The 20,952-nt window shown below is 41.9% G+C and overlaps 1 protein-coding gene and 1 pseudogene across 1 annotated transcript in view; one reads left to right on the forward strand and one right to left on the reverse strand.

The window, feature by feature from the left end:
* Positions 1-11,685, forward strand: part of LOC135500901 (ubiquitin-fold modifier-conjugating enzyme 1-like) — a 116,784-nt gene extending 105,099 nt beyond the window's left edge. Inside the window, exon 4 of the mRNA XM_064792620.1 lies at positions 1,658-11,685. Within this exon, the coding sequence (XP_064648690.1) occupies positions 1,658-1,741 (84 nt within the window). The 3' untranslated portion in view covers positions 1,742-11,685. The remainder of the gene's footprint in view (positions 1-1,657) is intronic.
* Positions 11,686-16,775: 5,090 nt separating this feature from the next.
* On the reverse strand, positions 16,776-18,087 carry LOC135500147 (piggyBac transposable element-derived protein 4-like; annotated as a pseudogene).
* Between the last annotated feature and the right edge of the window lie 2,865 nt (positions 18,088-20,952).

Here is a 20,952-nt window from a genome sequence, read left to right on the forward strand (position 1 = left end):
TAACTGGTTGGTCGATTTTGAAAATCAAAAACTGCTGTGTTCCTTTCTTCAAGCTCAAGCCAATACACTCAAATTCAGATAGATATTGACATGTCTTAATTTTTCTGTGACCCCCTAGTACAATGTTCCGAGGACATATTTGGCTCACCGGTATGGTGAATCTATACAACACTGCAGTGTCTGTAGTCCGTCGTCGTCGTCTGTCGTATCCTATTTCAAAAGCAGTGGCACGTTTCTTAACTGCTGGGGCTATGGACTCAAAACTTTGTATGCTTGACCCCTTAGGTCAGATGACCTTTAGCACTGAATTTTTAGTCCGGTCTGATTATTGACTTGGCCACCAGGGGGCCATAAATTTGCCGTTTGAGTGTAACTGTGGGACGTTTCTTAACTGGTAGGGCTTTGAACTTGGAATTTTTTACGCATGACTCCCTAGGTCAGATGACCTCTGACAGCCAATTTTGGTCTAATCTGATGCTTGACTTGGCCACCAGGGGGCCAAAGCTGAAAACACAAAAAGTGTGATGTCTCACTTGTTAGTGATTTGTTTTTGATGATGGTAGGTACTCCCAGCAAGGTACATCACATATCGTAGAGGTTTTCGATTTGACCTATTTTTCAAGGACATAGAGGTCAAATGGCATAAATTGGCTGTTTGAGCGTAACTGTGGCACGTTTCGTAACTGCTAGGGCTATGGGCTTGAAACTTTGTACACAAGGCCCCCCCCCCCCCCCCCAGGTCAGTTTACCTTTGACACTGAATTTTGGTCTGATCTGTTTCTCGACTTGGACACCAGGTGGCAAAAAGTGAAAACCTAGAAAGTGTGATATCTCGCTCATTAGTGATTGGAATTCGATAAAGTTGTTGTGGTTGGTACTCCCAGCAAGGATACATTACATATTATACAGGTTTTTGATTTGACCTACTTTCCAAGGTCATAGAGGTCAAATGCCGTGAATTTGCTGTTTGGCGGCCTAACTATGGCATTGACAATTGGCAATGACTATTAAGTTCATATTTGTTGAACATTATCCCAAATATAAAGTTGGTCTACGTTCAGGATTTCCACATATCAAGTGCCCTATGATTAGGATACAGATACTAGAAGTACCTCAGAGTCTTCCTCTGTCATATCTACATACATACATACATACAAATAGCATATATATAGCGCAAAATCCAATTAGAAAAATTGCTCAGCTGCGCTTAACAAAAACACTGTTCAAATAGTTTGGTTTTTAATCTTCTTTTGAACTCGCTGACGGTGGAGCTGTTGCGGGTGTTAGTGTCCAGCGAGTTCCATAATTTGCTGGCATAAACTGTAAAGCTTCTGCCACCAAAAGTCTCAAGGCGATACCTGGGAGTCACCAACAACTCTTGGTTATCCGATCTCAGGGATCGCCCTGGGACATACGATGGCAGGATGTCCGAGATATATGATGGAGCCATGTTGTTTTTGGCTTTGAACACCATGAGTAAAACCTTGAAATCGATGCGATATGGTATCGGAAGCCAGTGGAGAGTTCATCTCAAGGAACATTCATTGTCAATAAAGTCGTTACCTAAATACCGGTGAGCGCAGTGGCCCCTGGCCTTTTCATTTTACTTTGCCAGCTATATTTCTTCATTTCTATTCAAGTTTCTTTTTTCTTTCAGTTGGGACCATGGTTAGCAGTAGAGATTCCAGATTTAATAAGTAAAGGAATAGTTCATCATAAAGAAACAGGAGCAAGTAATTAGGATGATTTCTGAAATGGTCTTTTGAGCTTCGTCACATCTGTATGGACTTCGGAGAAAGCACAGACCTTCCAGAGGGGGCACACGTCAGGTATTATGTTCACAAAGGGGATTGTGGATCTTTTTGAGGCAATGAACCACCAGTAACCAGACATCAAGTCTGCATCAACCAATTAGAAAGTAGCATTGAGAGGAGACTTTTGACATAGCTGTGTGACTGGAGTATCCAGATGCCATGTTCACAAAGTTTTGAAAAAACAGGATGTTAAAAAAATCAAACAGTATTGTCACAATTTTGTAAAAACATCTGATAGTGTGTAGTACGAAGTTTCACATCTATTTCTCGAGGATGAACACATCAGGGGGAAATAACTTAGGAGGAAGATTCTCAAAGACACCATTCAAATGCATCATTCAAATGCAGTTTTAGTAGTCTAATTGCTATTTGAGTGTTGTTCATTCTATCTATCCATCCATCTGTTGACACACTTGGCATTTTTTAACCATATGGCCCTGGCTTTTCAAGTCAGAATAGCAAGGAAATCATTGTTAGGATTCATACTGTGTCAACAAGGCATTGTTCACTGAAGTGGCCATAGCACTAGCAGACGACAAAAACAAGTTTAAAAAGGGTGTCAGATTCAACAGGGATTTTCTCCTGTTCTGTGGCCACTTGGCATGGATTGCTACTCTCTAAAAAGTATAGAGTGAAACTTCGCGGAGCGACTTGAATATCCCCACATTTACATACGGCAAATAGGCCGATCGGAACCTAATAACATTGATCGGGATTAATACGCAGTTCAACTAACAACGGAGTGTTAGCTCTGCTACCTCCACCCTCCATCTACCCTTCACCGACCCTTCACTGGCCGCCGACCCTTCACCGATCACTGGCCTTTCACCGACCGCTGTCTTTCACAGACCACCGGTGCTTCACCGACCACCGTCTTCCACAGACCACCGGCACTTCACCGACCACCGTCTTTCACAGACCACCGGCCCTGCACCGGCCACCGACCCTTTAACCGATCACCGGCCCTTCACTAACAATCGGCACTTACGACCATGGGTAATAAGTAGGGAGAATAGGTTGAAATGGATTTAATTATGTCATAATAAGAGTACCGGTACGTTAGAGTACGTTTTGATCAAACATTATTGCCAATCCAATGTAAAGATGTGTCGATGTTTTGGCGTGCTCCGCAACAATGGTTATTAGGGCTACCGCGGATGCAACTGTACGTTTGGTTTGGTTAACAAGCGTAGAAGGCGTAAGACAATTTAACACTTTTTTTTGTTGTAATTTGTGTGAGGTTATATATTTATAATAACATTTACATTGGTATTTTACACATAACTCGCATCGTAAAAAAATGCAATGTAAAAAAATGTTCATAGTTACAAGAATTTGCCAATGGCAATAATGAATAATGAATAATAGGCCTATAGCCTAATTTTAGACAATGTTCGATCATTGTGACGCACGTGTGCATGGCTGGGTGTGCTAGAGTATTGGATAACATTGTCTGCCGCGACGTCGACAATGTCCATTATGAGATCTTCTTGGGGGTGGTGTTCCGCGATCATCATGTCCATGGTGTTCCTCTCCCGCTCATCCTCTGGCATTTGACGAAATGATTCCTGGTACTTAAGCTCTGTGTGTCCACTTTCTCTGATGAGTTTTTTAGCTCAGCTGACTAAGTCAGCCGAGCTTGTCAAATAAGTTGTTCAGTGGCGTCCGTCTGTCCATCCATCCATCCATCCATCCATCCATCCATCCGTCCATCCGTTAAACCCATGGTGCACATTTTGTAACCGTAAGACCTAGAGACTTCAATTTTGCATTTCTGGATACTTCTGGTCAAACTCTACTTTCAAAACAAAATTTGTCGCCATTCGACCTACTTCCTGCGAGCGAGAGTGCATGAAGGAAACTGGCCTATATCGGCCTAGGAGCAGCAGAATTAGTCGAAATATGCTCTAATATTAAGATAAAATTCTTGAAAATCTATTTTATTGAGAAAAAGTTCAAAATTTTAACAGGAGAGGGCGCTACCTGCCTTTTAGTTATTTCTGCCGATTCAAATTCCCGCCCGATGACGTCAGCCATCAATGAAGTCTCCTATTTGCCAGTTCTCAAAACATGGCAGCTACACAACAAAAGCAGTAGGCCTAGCTCCAGGAACAAATCACTGTTCACTTCAGCTTCGTAATCGATTGTAACCCCACTTTATTGTGTTTTGTGTGGTGTTCCTATTCAATCAACGATGTAAGGCCTTATTATGTTGGTTTTAATTGAGAAGGTGCATTATAAGCGGCGTACGAAATACCGAAGCGGAGACAAAATGGCGGCATGTTGTTTACGCCTGGAGCTCAATGACACTCAAGTACCCAATTTTCTGCTTAAAAAGTAGTCTGGTAGGCGATATTATCACTACTTCGTTTCAGTGGTAGTCATAAGGTCTTTAGGGACTACTTTCAGAAATTAGTTCTTGAAAATTTGGCCACATTTCTGTGAAAACGATATCGGAAGTGCATGCTCTGTTCGCGATGACATCGCCGATGTATTTTGAAGTGGAGAATTCCCACAGTATGTGCAGTGAATCGGCATGATTCTGTTCGCCTATTAAGTTTTAGTTCTACGATTCTTTCATGAGTAAAAAGTAGACATTCTAAGCAATACAATAATGTCACTCCCATAAAAATTGATTGGAAATTGAGGGAGCTACGGCATTCTGTTCGGCAACTGGCAGCGCTGAAAAAATACATTGCATACTGTACAATACCAAATGGCACATTTTAAAAAGCGCTCATTGGACAACGTAGGGAATCACCAGAAATGACGTCATCGCTGGTATAAATAGAAAACTACGGTGGCGCAGTAGAGCACAAGAAAAGGTTTAGCATTAACTTCGTCATGCAAGCTTCAGCAACAAAACGATTTCTCATGAATGATTTATTTGATCATCATCAGCTTGTTTCCCCTGATAGATAAAAAAATGATTTACAATTTCCATCAAAGTTTTCTATTTTGTGTATAGTCACATGTTATTTAACTGACAGTTTTGAATATTCGCGGGAAAATACTTCGTACTTGTAAACGAGGCTATGACAATGAGTGTCCTCATTCATGGCATAAACTTAATGTTTCGGTATATATTTTCATACGATGATTTCACCCGAATTATGGTCAGAATTGAGGAATGAACAGTGGCATAATTATGTCAACCAAAAACATTGGTACCGTAGTGAACGCAAAAGGATATCAAATACCATGGAGCATGCCATTTTCATGCATAATGAACTGAACACCGGGAAGATATTAATGATATCAACTCAGCTGAGCGCCAGGCCCTTGGGCCTCTTGTTGGCATCTTCGTTGTCGTGAACAAATTTGATGAATATTGAGCGTTTCTTGCCATTGCGGCCGACAATCTCCTTCAGAGTACCCATTTTGTCCCTTGTAAGATCTTCAAGAATGCCCAAAAAAGAGAATGACGACGAACACATTATACATGGTACATTTTAAATTTTGAAAAAAAAGATATTGAACACTTCATTATTTTAGTTAGCCTTACTCATCAATGATAGTTTGCGTACCAATCTTGTTCAATTTCTTTCCAATTTGTTTAGGAGTAATTATTGGCCCCGAGCCGCTGACAACTGCCCTGCAGATTCGATGTCTTAGTGTTACTATATTTGGAATAGCAATTGTCGCTTCCCCAACAGAGGTCTGTGCAGCCTGAAAAAAACATGTTATTTTGTTTAAAATAGGAATATATATATATAGGGCCTATTTACGAACTAGCGTTTTAGTGCCCATGGAATATCCCCCGTTGCTAAGGGCGTTACGCTTACTTGTGACGTCAAACAGAAGCCGACCTATCTAAACAGAGGTTATGTTGCCATGCGACGTGCTAGCAATGAATGACGTCACAGGTGGAATGAGGAGATGACGTTGACACTATCCGAGGACATAGGTCATAGGTCAGCACATGGAGATTGCCCGCAATCCTGAGAACGGGCAATGCGTCCTTGGACCAACACAGATTTTCTGTGCAGGAAGCTGCATCACCCGCACCATCATGACTTGATGGAGGTTGTTCTATATGTTCTGAAGAAAAGATTATTTCAAATTATAAAATTTTTATTGCATAATGGAGTTGCCGCAATGCTTGTAGTTAGGCTAGTTAAGAAGCAGAAAAAGGAAGTGTCCAACCTACCCAATTTTCACCTTGGCTGCTGTTCCATCTTGCAATATAGTCGATGAATTCGTCAGCGTAGGCATGGTACATCTTTTTAGCGTCCTCGGACAGGATGTAGTTTGTGGTTGTGTTTCTGTGGGCCATTTCAATATCATTGAAAACCGGAGTGAAGTTCTTGAGGGTCTCATGTTCTAGGGCCTCCATATTGGCTAGTTGCATGACGGTCTTGTAGAGCTGTGGCTTGTTAATAAAGAAGAGTAGTTTGTCCAAGAAACTGTCCTCCATGTTTACCATGGAGCAGAGCTCATTTAGGAATGGTGCCGGTTGTTCGAAGCAGCACATGGACATACTGGTGTTTCCGAATGTCCGTTCTCCTGTGGCTAATATGGTTTTGTCCCCAACACCACCCCAAAGCTTGCACAACATAGCACGCTCGGCCTCTCCTTTGCTTTGTTTGAGGTTAATAGCTGATATGAGTCGCATGCCCTCGTCTGAGGTATGGATGCCGTAACCGTTGTTCTCTTGTATTCCTGTGCTTGTGTAGTTCTCGATGTGAATTGTCTGCCCTTGATTATGCTTCTGGTACTCATCCATCACTGGTGTGATGATGCGCCCATACACGTTAGATTTGCCACTCATCGGGCGCGCTGATGGACACCGAGAAGAGGTTTAAAGGGGAGCAGTACATACCGCTTGTAGTAGATGATACTCTTGTCGACGGTCCACAGAGGGTACTCGTTAAGGAAAGTACCGATGGCATAATAAGATCCAACGTGCAGTTGGTTGCCTTCGAAAAAGTTGTGATCCAGTTGTACGTTTTCTCTGGCAGAATCTCGCTCCATGGTATGGCAACTTCGCTTGCCTGGCAGTAAACTCTGTCAACATCGCTACTCTTTAGTCTTGACCTCTTATTCATTTTGGAAACAGGAAAAGTATGAAGGCCGAAGAAGATACTGATGCTGAGACTGTGCGCGCTGCGAGTGTGATTCAAAGTGACTGTCTTTTTGACGTCACTGTGAAACAGTTTGGGCTGCTGCGACAGTGATGATGTAACATTCGCGGTGACGTTAGCAGACGCGATACTGATTTGGCGGGCTCCGCAGTGTTACCAATGGTTACCGCGTATGCCACTCGGCGTTGAATTGTATTTGCAACGTTTGGCTGGTAAGATCTTATTTTTCCACAAAGTAGAAGACGGGGGACAAGTTAAGACGCGTATCAAATATATGTAAAGCGTTATATTTGTAATGAAATGCACATAGATATTTTACACTAAACTTGTAAAAACATGCAACATCAAAGAGCATTGACAGTTACAAGAGTTTTCCGAGGATATTTAACATATACGATAATTGTGAAGCACGTAGCATATAAGCGTGCCTAACAAGCAAATGTTTGTAAGCGATGAAGTCCAATGGATAACTTTACTGCGTGTCGTCGTGATTAGTACAGGACATCCCATTCGTCTGGACGATGGCTAGACTTGATGGCACCCAGCATTGCTACGAACAGATCCTGCTCTTGTCTTTACCATCCTCCGCCACAGGTACGTGCCAAGGTACCCCTCCATGAAGGCTTTCTTGGTTCCATATCGGGGGAGGCTGCGTTTGGCATACAACCATGCACCCTCGATTGTGTTGGCGTGTGCTCCTGTCTCCGGGTCTTTGAAGTTTACGCTGTGATTGACCTTTAGATGCTGGTAACCCTCGTCATCTAGGCAGTCGTATGCCTTCCAGTAATCACTAATGATGGTGGTACCAGGCAGAATCCATTCCTTGATAATCGGTATCAATGTTAAGATATCACGTTTTTCAACAGGAACCATGAAGATATTACCCGATTCTCTTTCTATTCCTCCAAAAACCCATTGTCCTTCCACGTGGTGACCGCGATGGTATTTTCTTTTTCCGAATTTCGATCGTTGATTTCGACAGTCTTCCCGGGGCCGCCAAGCATACCGCTGCTGTTGAGTGCAAAGTGAGTTGTTACCTCTCGACAGAAATTGCACCAGTCGACGATCGTCCTGTCGTAAAGGCCAGTCTCATTGCGCATCAGTTGTTCGTCCAGCCATGCGCAAAGCCGTTTGTTAAGTGCAGAACCTCCGCTAGGTTTAGGTTAGACCCGACAAACCAACTTCCTTTCTTTATGGACAGGCTCCTGTCATGTTTGGGAACTCCAGCCATTGTCCGACGACATCTCCACAGCAGCATGTGTGAAGACGATTTCTTGGCCCGGTCCAGCTGCAGCGTCATTCTCATGTTACAGGTTACATGTTACAGGTTACACCATTTTAGGGTTGTCTTCTTGTCCAGAATGATGGTTGAAAGGAGTTGTCCATGGGTAATGATATCGGTGGATGATCTAGATGACTGATAGCTGGGTTCCCATGGAATTACCGTGTCTGACGAAAGGATATTATCGATACTTTTTGAGAAATGTTCGGAGGCCATACTAATATGTTGTTGAGTTGTTGAATGATGGAGGTTTTGAATCAAAATGACGTAATTCCGTCGGTGACCAGAAGATGCTGGTGACGTAAAGCATATTTGATGTGAACGTGGATGTGATGGAACAATGTATCAATGATGTCAGTGACGGGAGGGAGGGCCGGTGGGCCGGTGGTGACATGAGCCATAAAAAAAAACCGCGTAAAAGCATCCTTGACGTGAACGTAGATGTGACGAAATAATGTGTCACTGACGGCATGGAGGGAGGGCCGGTGGGCCGGTGGGCTGGTGGTACAAGAGCAATAAAAAAAAGAAACCAAATACTTATTTTTGTTCATACACCTGGAACTATGTTTTCAATGTGGGGGATATTCAAGTCAGGCCAACTTCGCTCGAATTGTTTGAAAATTCACTCTTTTTCTGAGTGGGCCAGTAACCATTCCAAAAAGAGTGAAATTCACTCTTTAGAAGGAGTGAAACATAATCACTCTTTTAAGAGTGAACTTTTTCACTCAATAGGAGTAAAAAAAAACCACTCTTTTAGAGGAGTGAACATGACTCTTTTCAGAGTGAATATCACTCCATTAGACGACAATATCTTTGCACTCTCTTGGAGTGAGTTTTCACTCTACATCTAGTGAGTTTCCACTCTATAATATGACCACTTTTTTCACTCTCTTGGAGTGAGTTTTCACTCAATATCTAGTGTGTTACAACTCCATAAGATGTCCACTTTTTCACTCTCCTGGAGTGAGTTTTCACTCAATATCTAGTGCGTTTCCTCTCCATAAGATGTCCATTATTTTCACTCTCTTGTAGTGATTTTTCACTCCATATCTAGTGGGTTTCCACTCAAAAGGACAACCTCATTCCTAGCTCTGTTGGAGTTGCTTTTTACGCCATGTCTAGTCAGTTTGCACTCCATAATTCTATCCTGAATGGTCTTGTATTTAATCCACATGAAAACAATGTGACTCATACAATTCTTGAACTAAAAAAACACAAACACCAGGCAGAAGCAAACAACTCGGAAAACACAAGAACAATGAGCAGTTATGTACAAAATAAAGCAATTTTTCATTGGAGAATCATTTTGGCTGTCAAATCATTTGGAGATCTACATTAAGCATTGAGAAAGGTCCTCACATGCCAATCAATCCATGGAAAAGTACATGTCTTCAGATATAGGTAAACATGGTATTCACAAATTCACATCATATAGGAGGTTCTATTTAGTTAAAAAAGTTCAAAAATTTGACTGACTCACCATCTAATTTCATAACTGACTGACCATGCAAACGAAGTACAAATACCAAATAATACACATTTCATATAATTGAGTTCCCTTCAAAAAATTGAATTGCCTTCAAATACAGCTAGATTTTGCAAGAAATGCATATCATGCACAATTGCCTGGATATGTAATAATAATAATTCATCAAATACCCAAATGATACATATTCATCACGAACGAATCCTTCTAAAACAAATAAAAATATGGTACCTTCTTCCGGCATCTTACAAAGAAATTTCACGCAAATGTCAATGCAGAATTATCACAAAATTTTCACAGTGTTTGCCAAAAGAAATTTACAACTTGTTTCCACATGAAAAGTTATGCTGTATGACTGTACTCAGTGTTTAACAATGTACAAAGAAATAAATGGGATCATTCAAACGATAGCCTGTACAAACAATGCACAAAACGACCAATATTCTTTAACTCTTTGGCTACGTAATACTTTTTCATGATTAGGTCACGCCCAGACGGAATACTTTTTACGGAAATTACCGAAATATTAGGTATTAGAAAAAACCCTCTGTTATCGATAGAAATCTAGTAAAGTATATAAACCTATAAATGTTCTGAATCCTTGGAACCTATCCCATCTATTTATGCAATGATTTGGGTTCTAATATGCAGTAGGTAGATGTTCCAAGGCTTTGAACTTTGAAAACACTCTGAAAATTGAAAAACGCTATTTTGTAACATCTATTTATAACTTTTATAACTGCAAATATGACAAAAAGTTGAACTCACCATTCTCAACTGTGTGTTTCTGATCTGTTTTCCATATCATAAGTGAATAAAGTGCATATCCTAACTCAAGAAGTGTCATAGTCCTTATAGCTTGACCACTGTTCTTGTCTCAGTCCAAGGTTTTCGAATGACGGGTAATCCAAAAAGTGAAAACAGAACTAAACAACATCTTATTTACAAATACCAGTCAGAAAATCACATGTGTAATAATAATGATAATAATAATAATAATAATAATAATAATAATAATAATAATAATAATAATAATAATAATAATTTATTTACCTCCTTTGAAGAAGAAAACAACACAAGAAAACAATACAAACTATTGATACAAAGACCGGATAAGACATTATATACAGCTAAACTTACTAATAACATACAGCCGTTTCAAACACGTTTCATACGCCCAGCAGTAAACACGGCAATAGTATATATATGGATTAAAATGATTTCAATAAGAGATTTGCCAGTTGCTTTTCCCTGGAAGTGCAGTGATTAAAATTCTCTGAGTGTAGTAGGGCCCTCAAGCTATCTACAACACCGTCCGCAGGGACGCTCACTTTCTGTAGTTGTAGGGCAGTTTTATTAAAAGCCAGGGCTGTGTGTGTCGGGGAGAAACCCCCTCTAATAATACTGCTAATCAGCATGCTGGGGCTAAAACTGCTGGTTGTTATGTAACGATTAAGGAACACCATATTCAAATTCCTAATCAAATTTAAAAATGCGATCATATAAAAGGACCTTTTGCTTGTTGATAAAATCAGACACTTTGCCAATATTTAGGGCTGAAAGTAACTTAGAGTGTCGGCACCTCTTAGAAAAACCAAAAATATGTTTGATATTATCACTTTGGCACTTTTCTAGTAAACGGATATCTTTAGCACTAAGGTTTTGACAATTCATACCAAAGGTAAGTGTGGCGGCCACGCCAAATCGTATCGTAGATCGAAAGAATTCAATTAACTGCTTTGTTTGGCGTCGCCTCAAATCCTTTATTCATAATTGTCCACAGAGCTTGTAAAGACTGTAAAAAGAATACAGTGTCCTAAGTAAACCATCAAAATATCCATATTGGCTATTACAATTATCATATACCTCATTCTACAGTTACAGCAGATCAGGGCGCAGTGAAACTTTAGGGTAAATCGGTATAATACACAATGTTCCCGAATGCTAAGTTCAAAGGTTGTCCAAGTCAACCCAGTTTACGGAAATCAGCAATAAAGATAATCTCAATTCGTGGTCTTACAGAGTTGTTCATTACAGTTACTTTCTAGTCACGAAACTCCTCTATTTAGACGTAAACATCATTCTAAAACAGCGCTGCATTATCATTTCCTGGTTTACATCTGGGCAGCATGGACAGTGGCGCCGTCATGGCCGGACCGGCCATTTACAAACTAGCTGCAGAGTCCTGACTGCGTGTTGAATCACTTCGTTTTGAAACTAAATAAGGCAATATTCAGGCCTCGTTATTTATCAAATAAGCATTCTGCACGATCTATACATATTCTATCATAATTACCTCTGTTGCTACAGACCACTGCCTGTTAGACAGCCCGAAACACACGAAAAACAAAGAGGAGGCGAACCTCACGAAGTTCTCTCACAACTTAGAAAATGGCAAAAGCATGGACCAGCCTTGTTTTGAACCCACGCTAGCAAATTCGGACGGGAAAAACACAAGATTTGGCGGCAAATTTAAACACCACTAAAAATGAGATTTTAATTACTTACGGCTTTCACAGTAAGGTTAGGACGTACAGCAGACTTCCACAGGTAAGTTTTCACATCAGTATCGAGACCAGGGTAAGACAGCCCAGCATTCATAAGACCAAACGCCCTACGCCTCGCAGAGGAAATTTTATGTTCAACAAGACTCATTGACTTCAGATCGTTCCTCATTAACACCCCGAGAACATTGACTTCCACAGAATTTTCAATGACAACATTTCCTAGAGACCATTTAGGGCTTTTCGAAAAGGGGCAAGTGCCAAAGATAGTGCAGCGGGATTTACAAAAGCCAAAAACAAATCGCCACTTCTTAGCGTACTGCTCACATATATTAATTAAACCTTGAAGTCCAGGCACAGTGGCTGCTAAGAGGTTAACATCATCGGCATATGCAGTTATTGAACAAGAATTCACATATTCTGAGACCATAGCTAGACTGGGATAGAGAGCATAGTAAATCATCAATAAAAATAGTAAACATGACAGGAGAGAGGATGCTCCCCTGTCATATACCTCTCGTTATCATAAAGTGATCGCTAAGCGTACCTTTCCACTTGACGTGTGCCTTTAGGTGTGCGTACCACTCGTACAGTAAAAGCCACTTTTCGAACCCAATACGAGGTAAAAGCTTAAAAAAGAGCCCGTCGTGCCATACCCGGTCAAAACATTTGGACGCGTCTAGACTGCACAAATACACCGAACTACTCTTGGAGTTAAAATAAGAAATTGTATCATTGGCGAAGGAGCAGGCTTGGTCGATCCCAAGGCCTTCTCTAAAGTCAAATTGGGTGTTACCCTTTAAAGTACCCAGGGGCAGAAGCATTAGCTCGAGTAACTTAGAATACACAGTACAAAGCGTGATCGGTCGGTAATTAACAGGGTCATTATGATCTGCTGATGTTTTTTTCAAAACCGGTATAATGGTGCCAACTGCCATGTCATCCCTGACCACATGCCAACTCATCATGACAGTGAAGATATTACTCAAAACACGGCATAATTCATCACACAATCCATACCTAAGATGCTCCGCCATAATGTTATCTATGCCGGGCGCCTTGCTACACTTCAATTTTGGGATTTCACCCCAGATATCAGCGGGGGAGACGTCACATTTAGTAAAGTTGTTGCAATTTTCCCTAAATACTTTTTTCACAAAGTTGCCAATTTCATGCTGATCATCATCAAGGTTATTATCATCCTGCATAGTGTCACTAAAACATTTCTTGAAGCTTTCCTCTGACAGTTTAGAGTCGGAATCGGAGCCCTTTTTCTTCAGGGCCTTCCAAAACGCGGAGCTATTGTTCAGACGGAAAAGTTTATTCAGATTACTAACAGGTTGAGAAACAGTATAATGCACCAGCTTCCGGGTTTCCTGACGGAATCGCCTTTTGGTAAATTTCCAACATTCAAAGACAGCCCCTGACCGGGGTCTACCATTTTCAACCCACATATCACATATGCCACCAAAACTTCTTTACATCACTTAACCGACTCAATTCATTACACCAATACGACTTAGGCTCAAACACTTTCTTAAAGAAACTTCTTTTAGGCGCAAAAGAGTGAAGAACTGTATTAAGGTATGAGAACCGATCATTAACATATGCTTGGGCCTCAGCACGGTGTACGAAATTTTCGGCCTGCCTCAGCGTGAAGGTGTTAAGATTAGAACCAACATCCGCACAATATGCTGCACAGCGAACACGATTGGCCCATTCGTAGGAAGGAGACACGCGGGCATCTCTCACATCAGGGCTACTAGTACAAGGTGACAGCGATGACATACTTATCTTAAGGGTTGTTCTGATAGGAAGGTGGTCACTCAAATAAGTGTCATCGAGACTAATAATCCTGCAGTCTTAATATGTTACCTGCAGTCGCGCTGGACATCATAACATGATCAATCCAACAGTTACGCTTAATACAGAAAAACGTGTAGTCAACCGGCTGCTGAAACAGGAAGTCAGCAACAATTAGGTCATTTGAGGTTAAGAAGTCATACAGAGCCTTAGAGAGTGGCGAGTAACCTTTATCTTTATACCAGAATATCCCAATCTTCTCCTCCCTCGGTAGCTGTGCGTTAAAATCACCACAGAGCAGGACCGGGGTACCATGATGATCTATACAACTTTGCAGGTGATCTAGACATTCTATAAATTCTTCAAGACAGTTACTCTCAGCACTACTCGAATTGTATGGCATGTAAACATTCAAGATAACCTGGCGCACTGCACCACTATTGTCAGTCACAGTTACACCAATAAGCCAATCGCAATCCATTTCAATAGAATGAAAATTCAGTTCTGCGTGACGCTTGCAAATAATTGCGACTCCCCCAATGGGGCGGCCCGAATACTCTGGATCTAAGTCAGACATTGCAGACTTTGTGAAAAATTAGTATGTACCTATGTCGAGGTTTGGGTTTGCACCAGCAAGTATCATAGGAAGGCTTTGCAGTTCGTGTGGTCTTAGCCACGTTTCCGTGAGACATAAAACGTCACAGTCGCCTAACCTACGTGCGACATGAAAGGCATTCGATTTCAAGCTATGACAGTTATACGTATCACTAAGCAACATAATACTATTGCCAAGGTTCTTACCACTTTTGATTCGACCATTCGTAGCCGGGTTGGTTCCGGTCTGATTTTTGGTAGTACCAGACAGAGTCCCGGTGGTACCGGTCAGAGTCCCGATGGAACCGGTCAAAGTCCCGGTGGTACCGGTCAGAGTCTTGGTGGTACTGGTCAGAGTCCCGGTGGAACCGGTCAGAGTCCCGTTGGTCCCAGTACTGCTGTGTATTGTCCCAGTGTCTGCCGGGATTGGTGGCACTAGCGTTCCACCGCTTGTACGGACGCGAGTGTCCCTGTGCCGCGCGCCGACCTTGACCATACCTCGTCCTCTTGAATGATGGCTTAGTACTCTGCCCACTCGTGTGGTGCGTACTAAACTCGGACTGCACCTTCGCTGCACGGAGTTGTTTGCCCACACGAAAGGGCCGCACAATTACACTAGATGGCCACATATGGGAGTCCATGATTCAATCACACAATGACGTCGGAGTATCCAGGCGAAACGACTTATAGTGCGGTTTCGATGCCAACTGCACAACGGTAATTTCACTACTCCAGGGACCAAGAGAGTTGAGATACTCCCTGATATCATTAACAGAATAATTAGGATCAACACGACCGACATAAATGGGCTGGGTCTTCTGCACTGATGCAGAGCGGAGATCTAGAGGCCTTTTAACGATGTTCACAACACTCTGAAGCCTAGGTGCAGGTTGGGTGACAGCACCAGTGGCCTCACGTTTTGCGGACCTTGCTGCTTTCTTTTCACGCTTACGTAACTTCCGCACCTGGCTATGCGGTAGCTCAAAGACATCAGCATTATCCTCCCCCAGAATTTGGGCATCTCCGTTATCTGAGTCACTATCCGTAGAATTTGAGCTAGAGCTGGCAGCATCGTCAGCGACGGGGATGTACGTCGTGGCACCCCCATCGCTGGATGTTGGTGGGTCTGTGCGATCAGCCTGATTGGATAGAATAGCGTTGTCTATAGGCAGCGCACCAGTCTTACTTCTTGAATCCCGTAACTCAGCTTTCAGTTCCATGTTCTCAGATTTCAGCTTACTAACGTCATGTTCCAATGCGCATAACCTCTTCTGCAAATCGAGAACAGTTTGCAGAATTTCCCGCATCTCTGCCTCGTTCTCAATGTCACCTTGGGTTGTGGCAACTGAATTGTCCAGAGGGTCACCACTTTTTTTAAATATCTTTTCAAAATCTTTTGCTTCTATACCATTTATAACACTGGAACCAAGATGCAGAATGTCCAAAATAATCTTATGCTTTGCCTGCCTACTAATAAGTTTTCTGTCCCGTAGGGCTGGAAACAACTCATAACACCTTTCAGCCAGTTTTTTACGCACCTCTTGCAGGACAGGGCTATCGATATTCGCAAGAGTGACCTTAATATCACCCCACGCGTATTGGAAGATTCTGTCCGGTGAATCTATGAATAGCTGGCAGAAGTTTACATCTACAGCCGCGTTCGCAATGTCCACAAGAATATTCCCAGAGTCTTTGGTTTTGGCAGCTTCTTTAGTGCCCGTTGCATCCGGGAATCGCGCACAGTTACATTTTGTGCATAGAAATAGGTCCCCTTGCCTTAGCACAATCTCTGTGGGGGCCGGCGTGTGTGGACACGGCCCAGTGGGTAAGCCCGCACACTTCATAGTCTATAACACCTGACGGGTCGAGCGTGACGAGTCCTCGAGTCCTCGAGAGGTTACGTAAGATGTCTGACCTTTACTATAGCGGCGTCGATGTACAGCTCGATGTACGAACACGGGCCTATAGAATCCTGCACACTGAAACTTCTTTGGATTTGTGCCACAGGAATAAAACCTGTTCTATCACTACAGATATCGACAGAGTTTATAAAAGTTTATAAAAATTACTTTTCCTCCGGTTACTTGGTTGCAACGGTTCGCTGTGGGGAAAACGGGAATTTGAACGAATATTTCAGCAGAAATCTTTCCACCTTCTTTCCACCGGCATGCGCAGTATTACGATAGGTGTGACTCTCCATCAAAGCAATCACTGAGTTGTGTGATACCTCTGGAAGCAGTTCTTTGGGTGCAGGTGTGGATTTCCAGTACATCCTGAACAAACAAAGTTTGTACATTTGCGATTTCCCGGTATACTACAACTATACAGTTTCTGTCATCCTTCACATATTTCACAAGATGCTTGTTTCCTTGGTACCTTTCTGATACACTTGGTCTACCAGGACCTTGCCTTGCCAGAGCAAGGTCAGGAGGAGCAATAGATGCAGCATCATTTTTAAGTTGAATTAGTAATTGCTGTTTGAATTTCTTGAGGCTCAGCTTGGGACTGCCATCCGGACGTGTTAGAGAATGCAAAATGTATGCATTGATTTGACAGACTTCAAGCAACCAGAGAAAGATGCGTCTCCACCATTTAACAGTTTTCCTGAGGAACTGGCCATAGAATGAAACACACTGGTCCATACGGTCACACCCATTCATGCTTTTGTTGTAGTCAAATATAACAGTTAGCATCGGAAACACATCACCACGTTTTCTTGTCACCTGAGTTGTTCCCACTGTGGCCTTTGTTGACACCATCATGACAGGTTTCTTTTCTTTTTTGGCTTTGCCTTTCTTATCCTTCCAGGTTACACAAAGAACATTGTCATCGTCACGTCTAAACCACTTTGCTTCGCAGTGCTCTGGTCTCAAAGTTTTCAGCTGAGCAGGAAACCCTCTCCTGTTTGCCATCAGGGTGTCAGTGTAGTGGGTGCCTTTTCCACTCAGATACTCTTATCAGTTTGAGAGTTGTAATACCTATCAGCATACACATGGTGTCCTTTACCTAGAGGTCTTAGCAAATATTCAAATACTTTCTCGGACTGGCCACTGTCAGGATCTAGATCTGGGTGATATGAAGTCTCTCTCCCAAAGTACACAAGCAGATTGTACACATATACACTCAAACTGTCACATAACCCAAAGGTTTTTATATGATACTTCTTTGGTTTAGCTGCATTGTATTGTTTGTACTTCCATCGACCTTTGTAACGTATTACCATCTCAATTCTCATCGCTTGCGAGATCCTCGAACGGGTCGACGTTGCTTGGAATTTTTCAAGAACCCTGTTCAAGAATGGTTAAATTTTTTCTTTCGACTTGGCACCGACATCTGATGCATGCAGCATTGTATGGTAGATTACTTCGAACCTTTCTCTGCTCATGATCTTGTGATACCAAGGAGTATGCATCGATTGAAATTCTGTCCAGTAATCCTTTACTCTTGGCCGCTTATCGATACCCATCGCAATCAAAATGGACGAAAATTTCACAAGTTCATACCGATCGACTGGTTTCCATGAAGCGTACACAGATCTGCGCCTTGGAGGGTTATTCTTCTGCATTTTTTGTACAGCCTGGTCATTTATATGTTGAATCAAAAGTTACAAAATATCAGCTGATAAAAAAACAGTCCATTTCACGAGAGTTTTCGTCCAGGTCAGCGAGTACCCCTGGAGTTTTGGCTGGCTCAAATGGTAATGTCAAACCAGCAGTGTCATTCTGAGCCCCAGTAACATCATTCCAGTTGTTATTCACTACAGCAGGCTGAGCATTACGCCTACCTCCACGGCCACGTGCTCTAGCACCACGATTGTTTACATTCCTGACCCTAGCACGCCCCTGCCTCTTATAGGAGAATGTAGGCCATCACTGTCGTGACTGTCAGACTCGGAGTCCACGGCCTGTTCACCACCATAATCGCTTTCATCCCAACTATCACCACTTACACTGGCATCAGGATCATCATCCGAATCATCAAGTCATTATCATCATCAGAAAGCCAATTATCGACTCGCTGAGCGACCTGTTCCACCGTCAATCTGTGCGCCCTCGTTGTGCGTGTTGAGCCAGTCGCCATTTTTAATGCCAAGATGGTCATAGTTGGAAAAACCCGTCTCCTAGTGTCCTTTTCAAGTTTACATCTAATTATGATAAATAAATAAATACCCTCACCGAAACGCAGTGTGATATCAGTCAGGATTCAGTCAGGTTGCAGTGTTACCTCACATTTTTATGGCAGTGTTGAAATCAGTGGAAAGCAGTCATAGGGAGTGTTTTTCAGTCACGCAATACCAAAGCATACAGTTATACAGCAATCAAAAATAGAGGTTAGGGAGTCATAAGCAGTGGTAAGACAGTCAAAATCAGTGGTAAGGCAGTCAAAAGCAGTGCTCATTTAAATATTTAGGCTGACTGATTTCCACTGCTTTTGACACTGAAAATGACTCCCCACTGTGCATCATGCACAGGGCTGGCAGTGGGGTTCAGTGTTAATTTAAATATTTCGCAGCACACTGAATCCACACTGAAACATTACTGATTTTGACTGCCATTTCCAAAACCTCTTGGAGGGAGCAGTCATTTTCAGTGTTAATATGAATAATTTATTTAATGGCATGCAGGCATGGATGCCGAGAGAGGTTTGGGGGACGTGACCCCCCTGTGCTGATGACAACCAAAGAAATTGTTCGAAAAAGCAAAAACTTCTAGCGAACTGTTACTTTTGCTGTCCTATTTTAGACGGTGTGTTTGCGTCCAATATGGCAGTGATGACGTCATCTGCACAAATAGAGGACATCGCCATTGCATGATGTCGTGACACAGTAAAAAGATGACAAATTCACGTCCTTGACCTACGTCATTGCAAACTTTGTCATAATGACAGTGGTCAGATGGGTTACTAGACAATTGAAACGACACATGGCACATAGCTACTGTCAGTGATGTCAGGGATTGAAGCTAGATCAAATTGACGTCCAAATAAAGTAACTGCACGCGGCCTGTAGAATAATGATCTACTGATTGATGTGTATTGAGCTCCCATGCGGATAATTTGCAGTGTATGCATACATTACAATTAACACCTATAGGGCCTACAGTAGATGCATGAAGATACATGCAGATATCTTGCAGTGTATGCATGCATTACAACACCTATAGGGCCTACAGCCTTCTTGATTTGCTGAAAATACAACTTCAGTGTCTGTCTAGATTACCCTTTTTGCATTCATTTGGCTCCTTATGTGTTCCAATTCAAACTGACTAAAACTCCCCTCTTCTCATATTGAAATTCGGGTAAATATCGAGAAATATGAAGAGCTACCATGATTTCTTGAATGTTTGACTATCAAATTCAAACTTACTAGCTTCCTGTCTCAGGTTGCATTATGGGTGATATTTAACACTGAATTTGACTGCAATTACCACTGCTTTACACTGCCATCAAGTCTTAATCTCACCAGTCATAAAGCAGTGGTTTTCAGTCATGTTGAAAATGCCACGGGTTTCGATCAGAGTTGGAGAAGTGGAAATCAGTGGTCTTTCAGTCATAGGCAGTGTTTTTGAAATACGTCGTTCATAATGATATGCAGGTGGCAGTGCTTTGCAGTGGTCTTTCAGTCAAAATCAGTGGTTTTAAAACATTAAGAAAAAATGATATGCCTAAGACAGTCATATGCAGTGGGGGTTTCAGTCAAAAGCAGTGTGATGCAGTCATTTTCAGTGCACTGCCTTTCGGTGAGGGTATGGTCAGTATGATGTCATCATTGATTCTGATTGTTCGGATTCACGTGTTCACATAAATTATGGGGGTTCCCTTGGATATTCCTAGTGACGTCACGAAAGCCGCTGACACCGGCTTGCCGTAATGAATGGTAAAATATTGTGTTCCGCTGACAGCGGCTCGTCGTAGTGAAAGAGTTAAGATGTCATGATATGGGTTGCAAATAATTGGACATTCTATGGTATAATGATTTCAAAATATCATTCAAAGTACATATAAAATTATATAAACTTTAAAAAACCTTAGTTTTCCAATGATAAGATTACAAATGGCCAGGATATTTTATGGTGTGAAGGCTACTTGCCAGAGAGGGTTATGTGCTCTTTTGGTCAAAATCCCTTCTTATCATATAAAGAGTGTCATTACAAAATCTGAGATATTCTAAGATGATGTAGTAAACATGTAATTTATTATAATTGCTTGTGATTTCTTTTAGCAATAGGGGCATTCGTTTACATACTAAAACTAAGTGAATAGCTCGTTTTTGCTGCAAAATAAATAGCCCACTGCATGAAGAACTGGAGAACCAGCAGGGAGTAAATGTATTGAGTAAGGCCCACCTTTTATTCGAGTACCTGAAATGCAAATTTCATTTAAAAAA

The sequence above is a fragment of the Lineus longissimus genome, chromosome 16 (genome assembly GCF_910592395.1).
Source record: "Lineus longissimus chromosome 16, tnLinLong1.2, whole genome shotgun sequence".
Taxonomy (NCBI): domain Eukaryota; kingdom Metazoa; phylum Nemertea; class Pilidiophora; order Heteronemertea; family Lineidae; genus Lineus; species Lineus longissimus.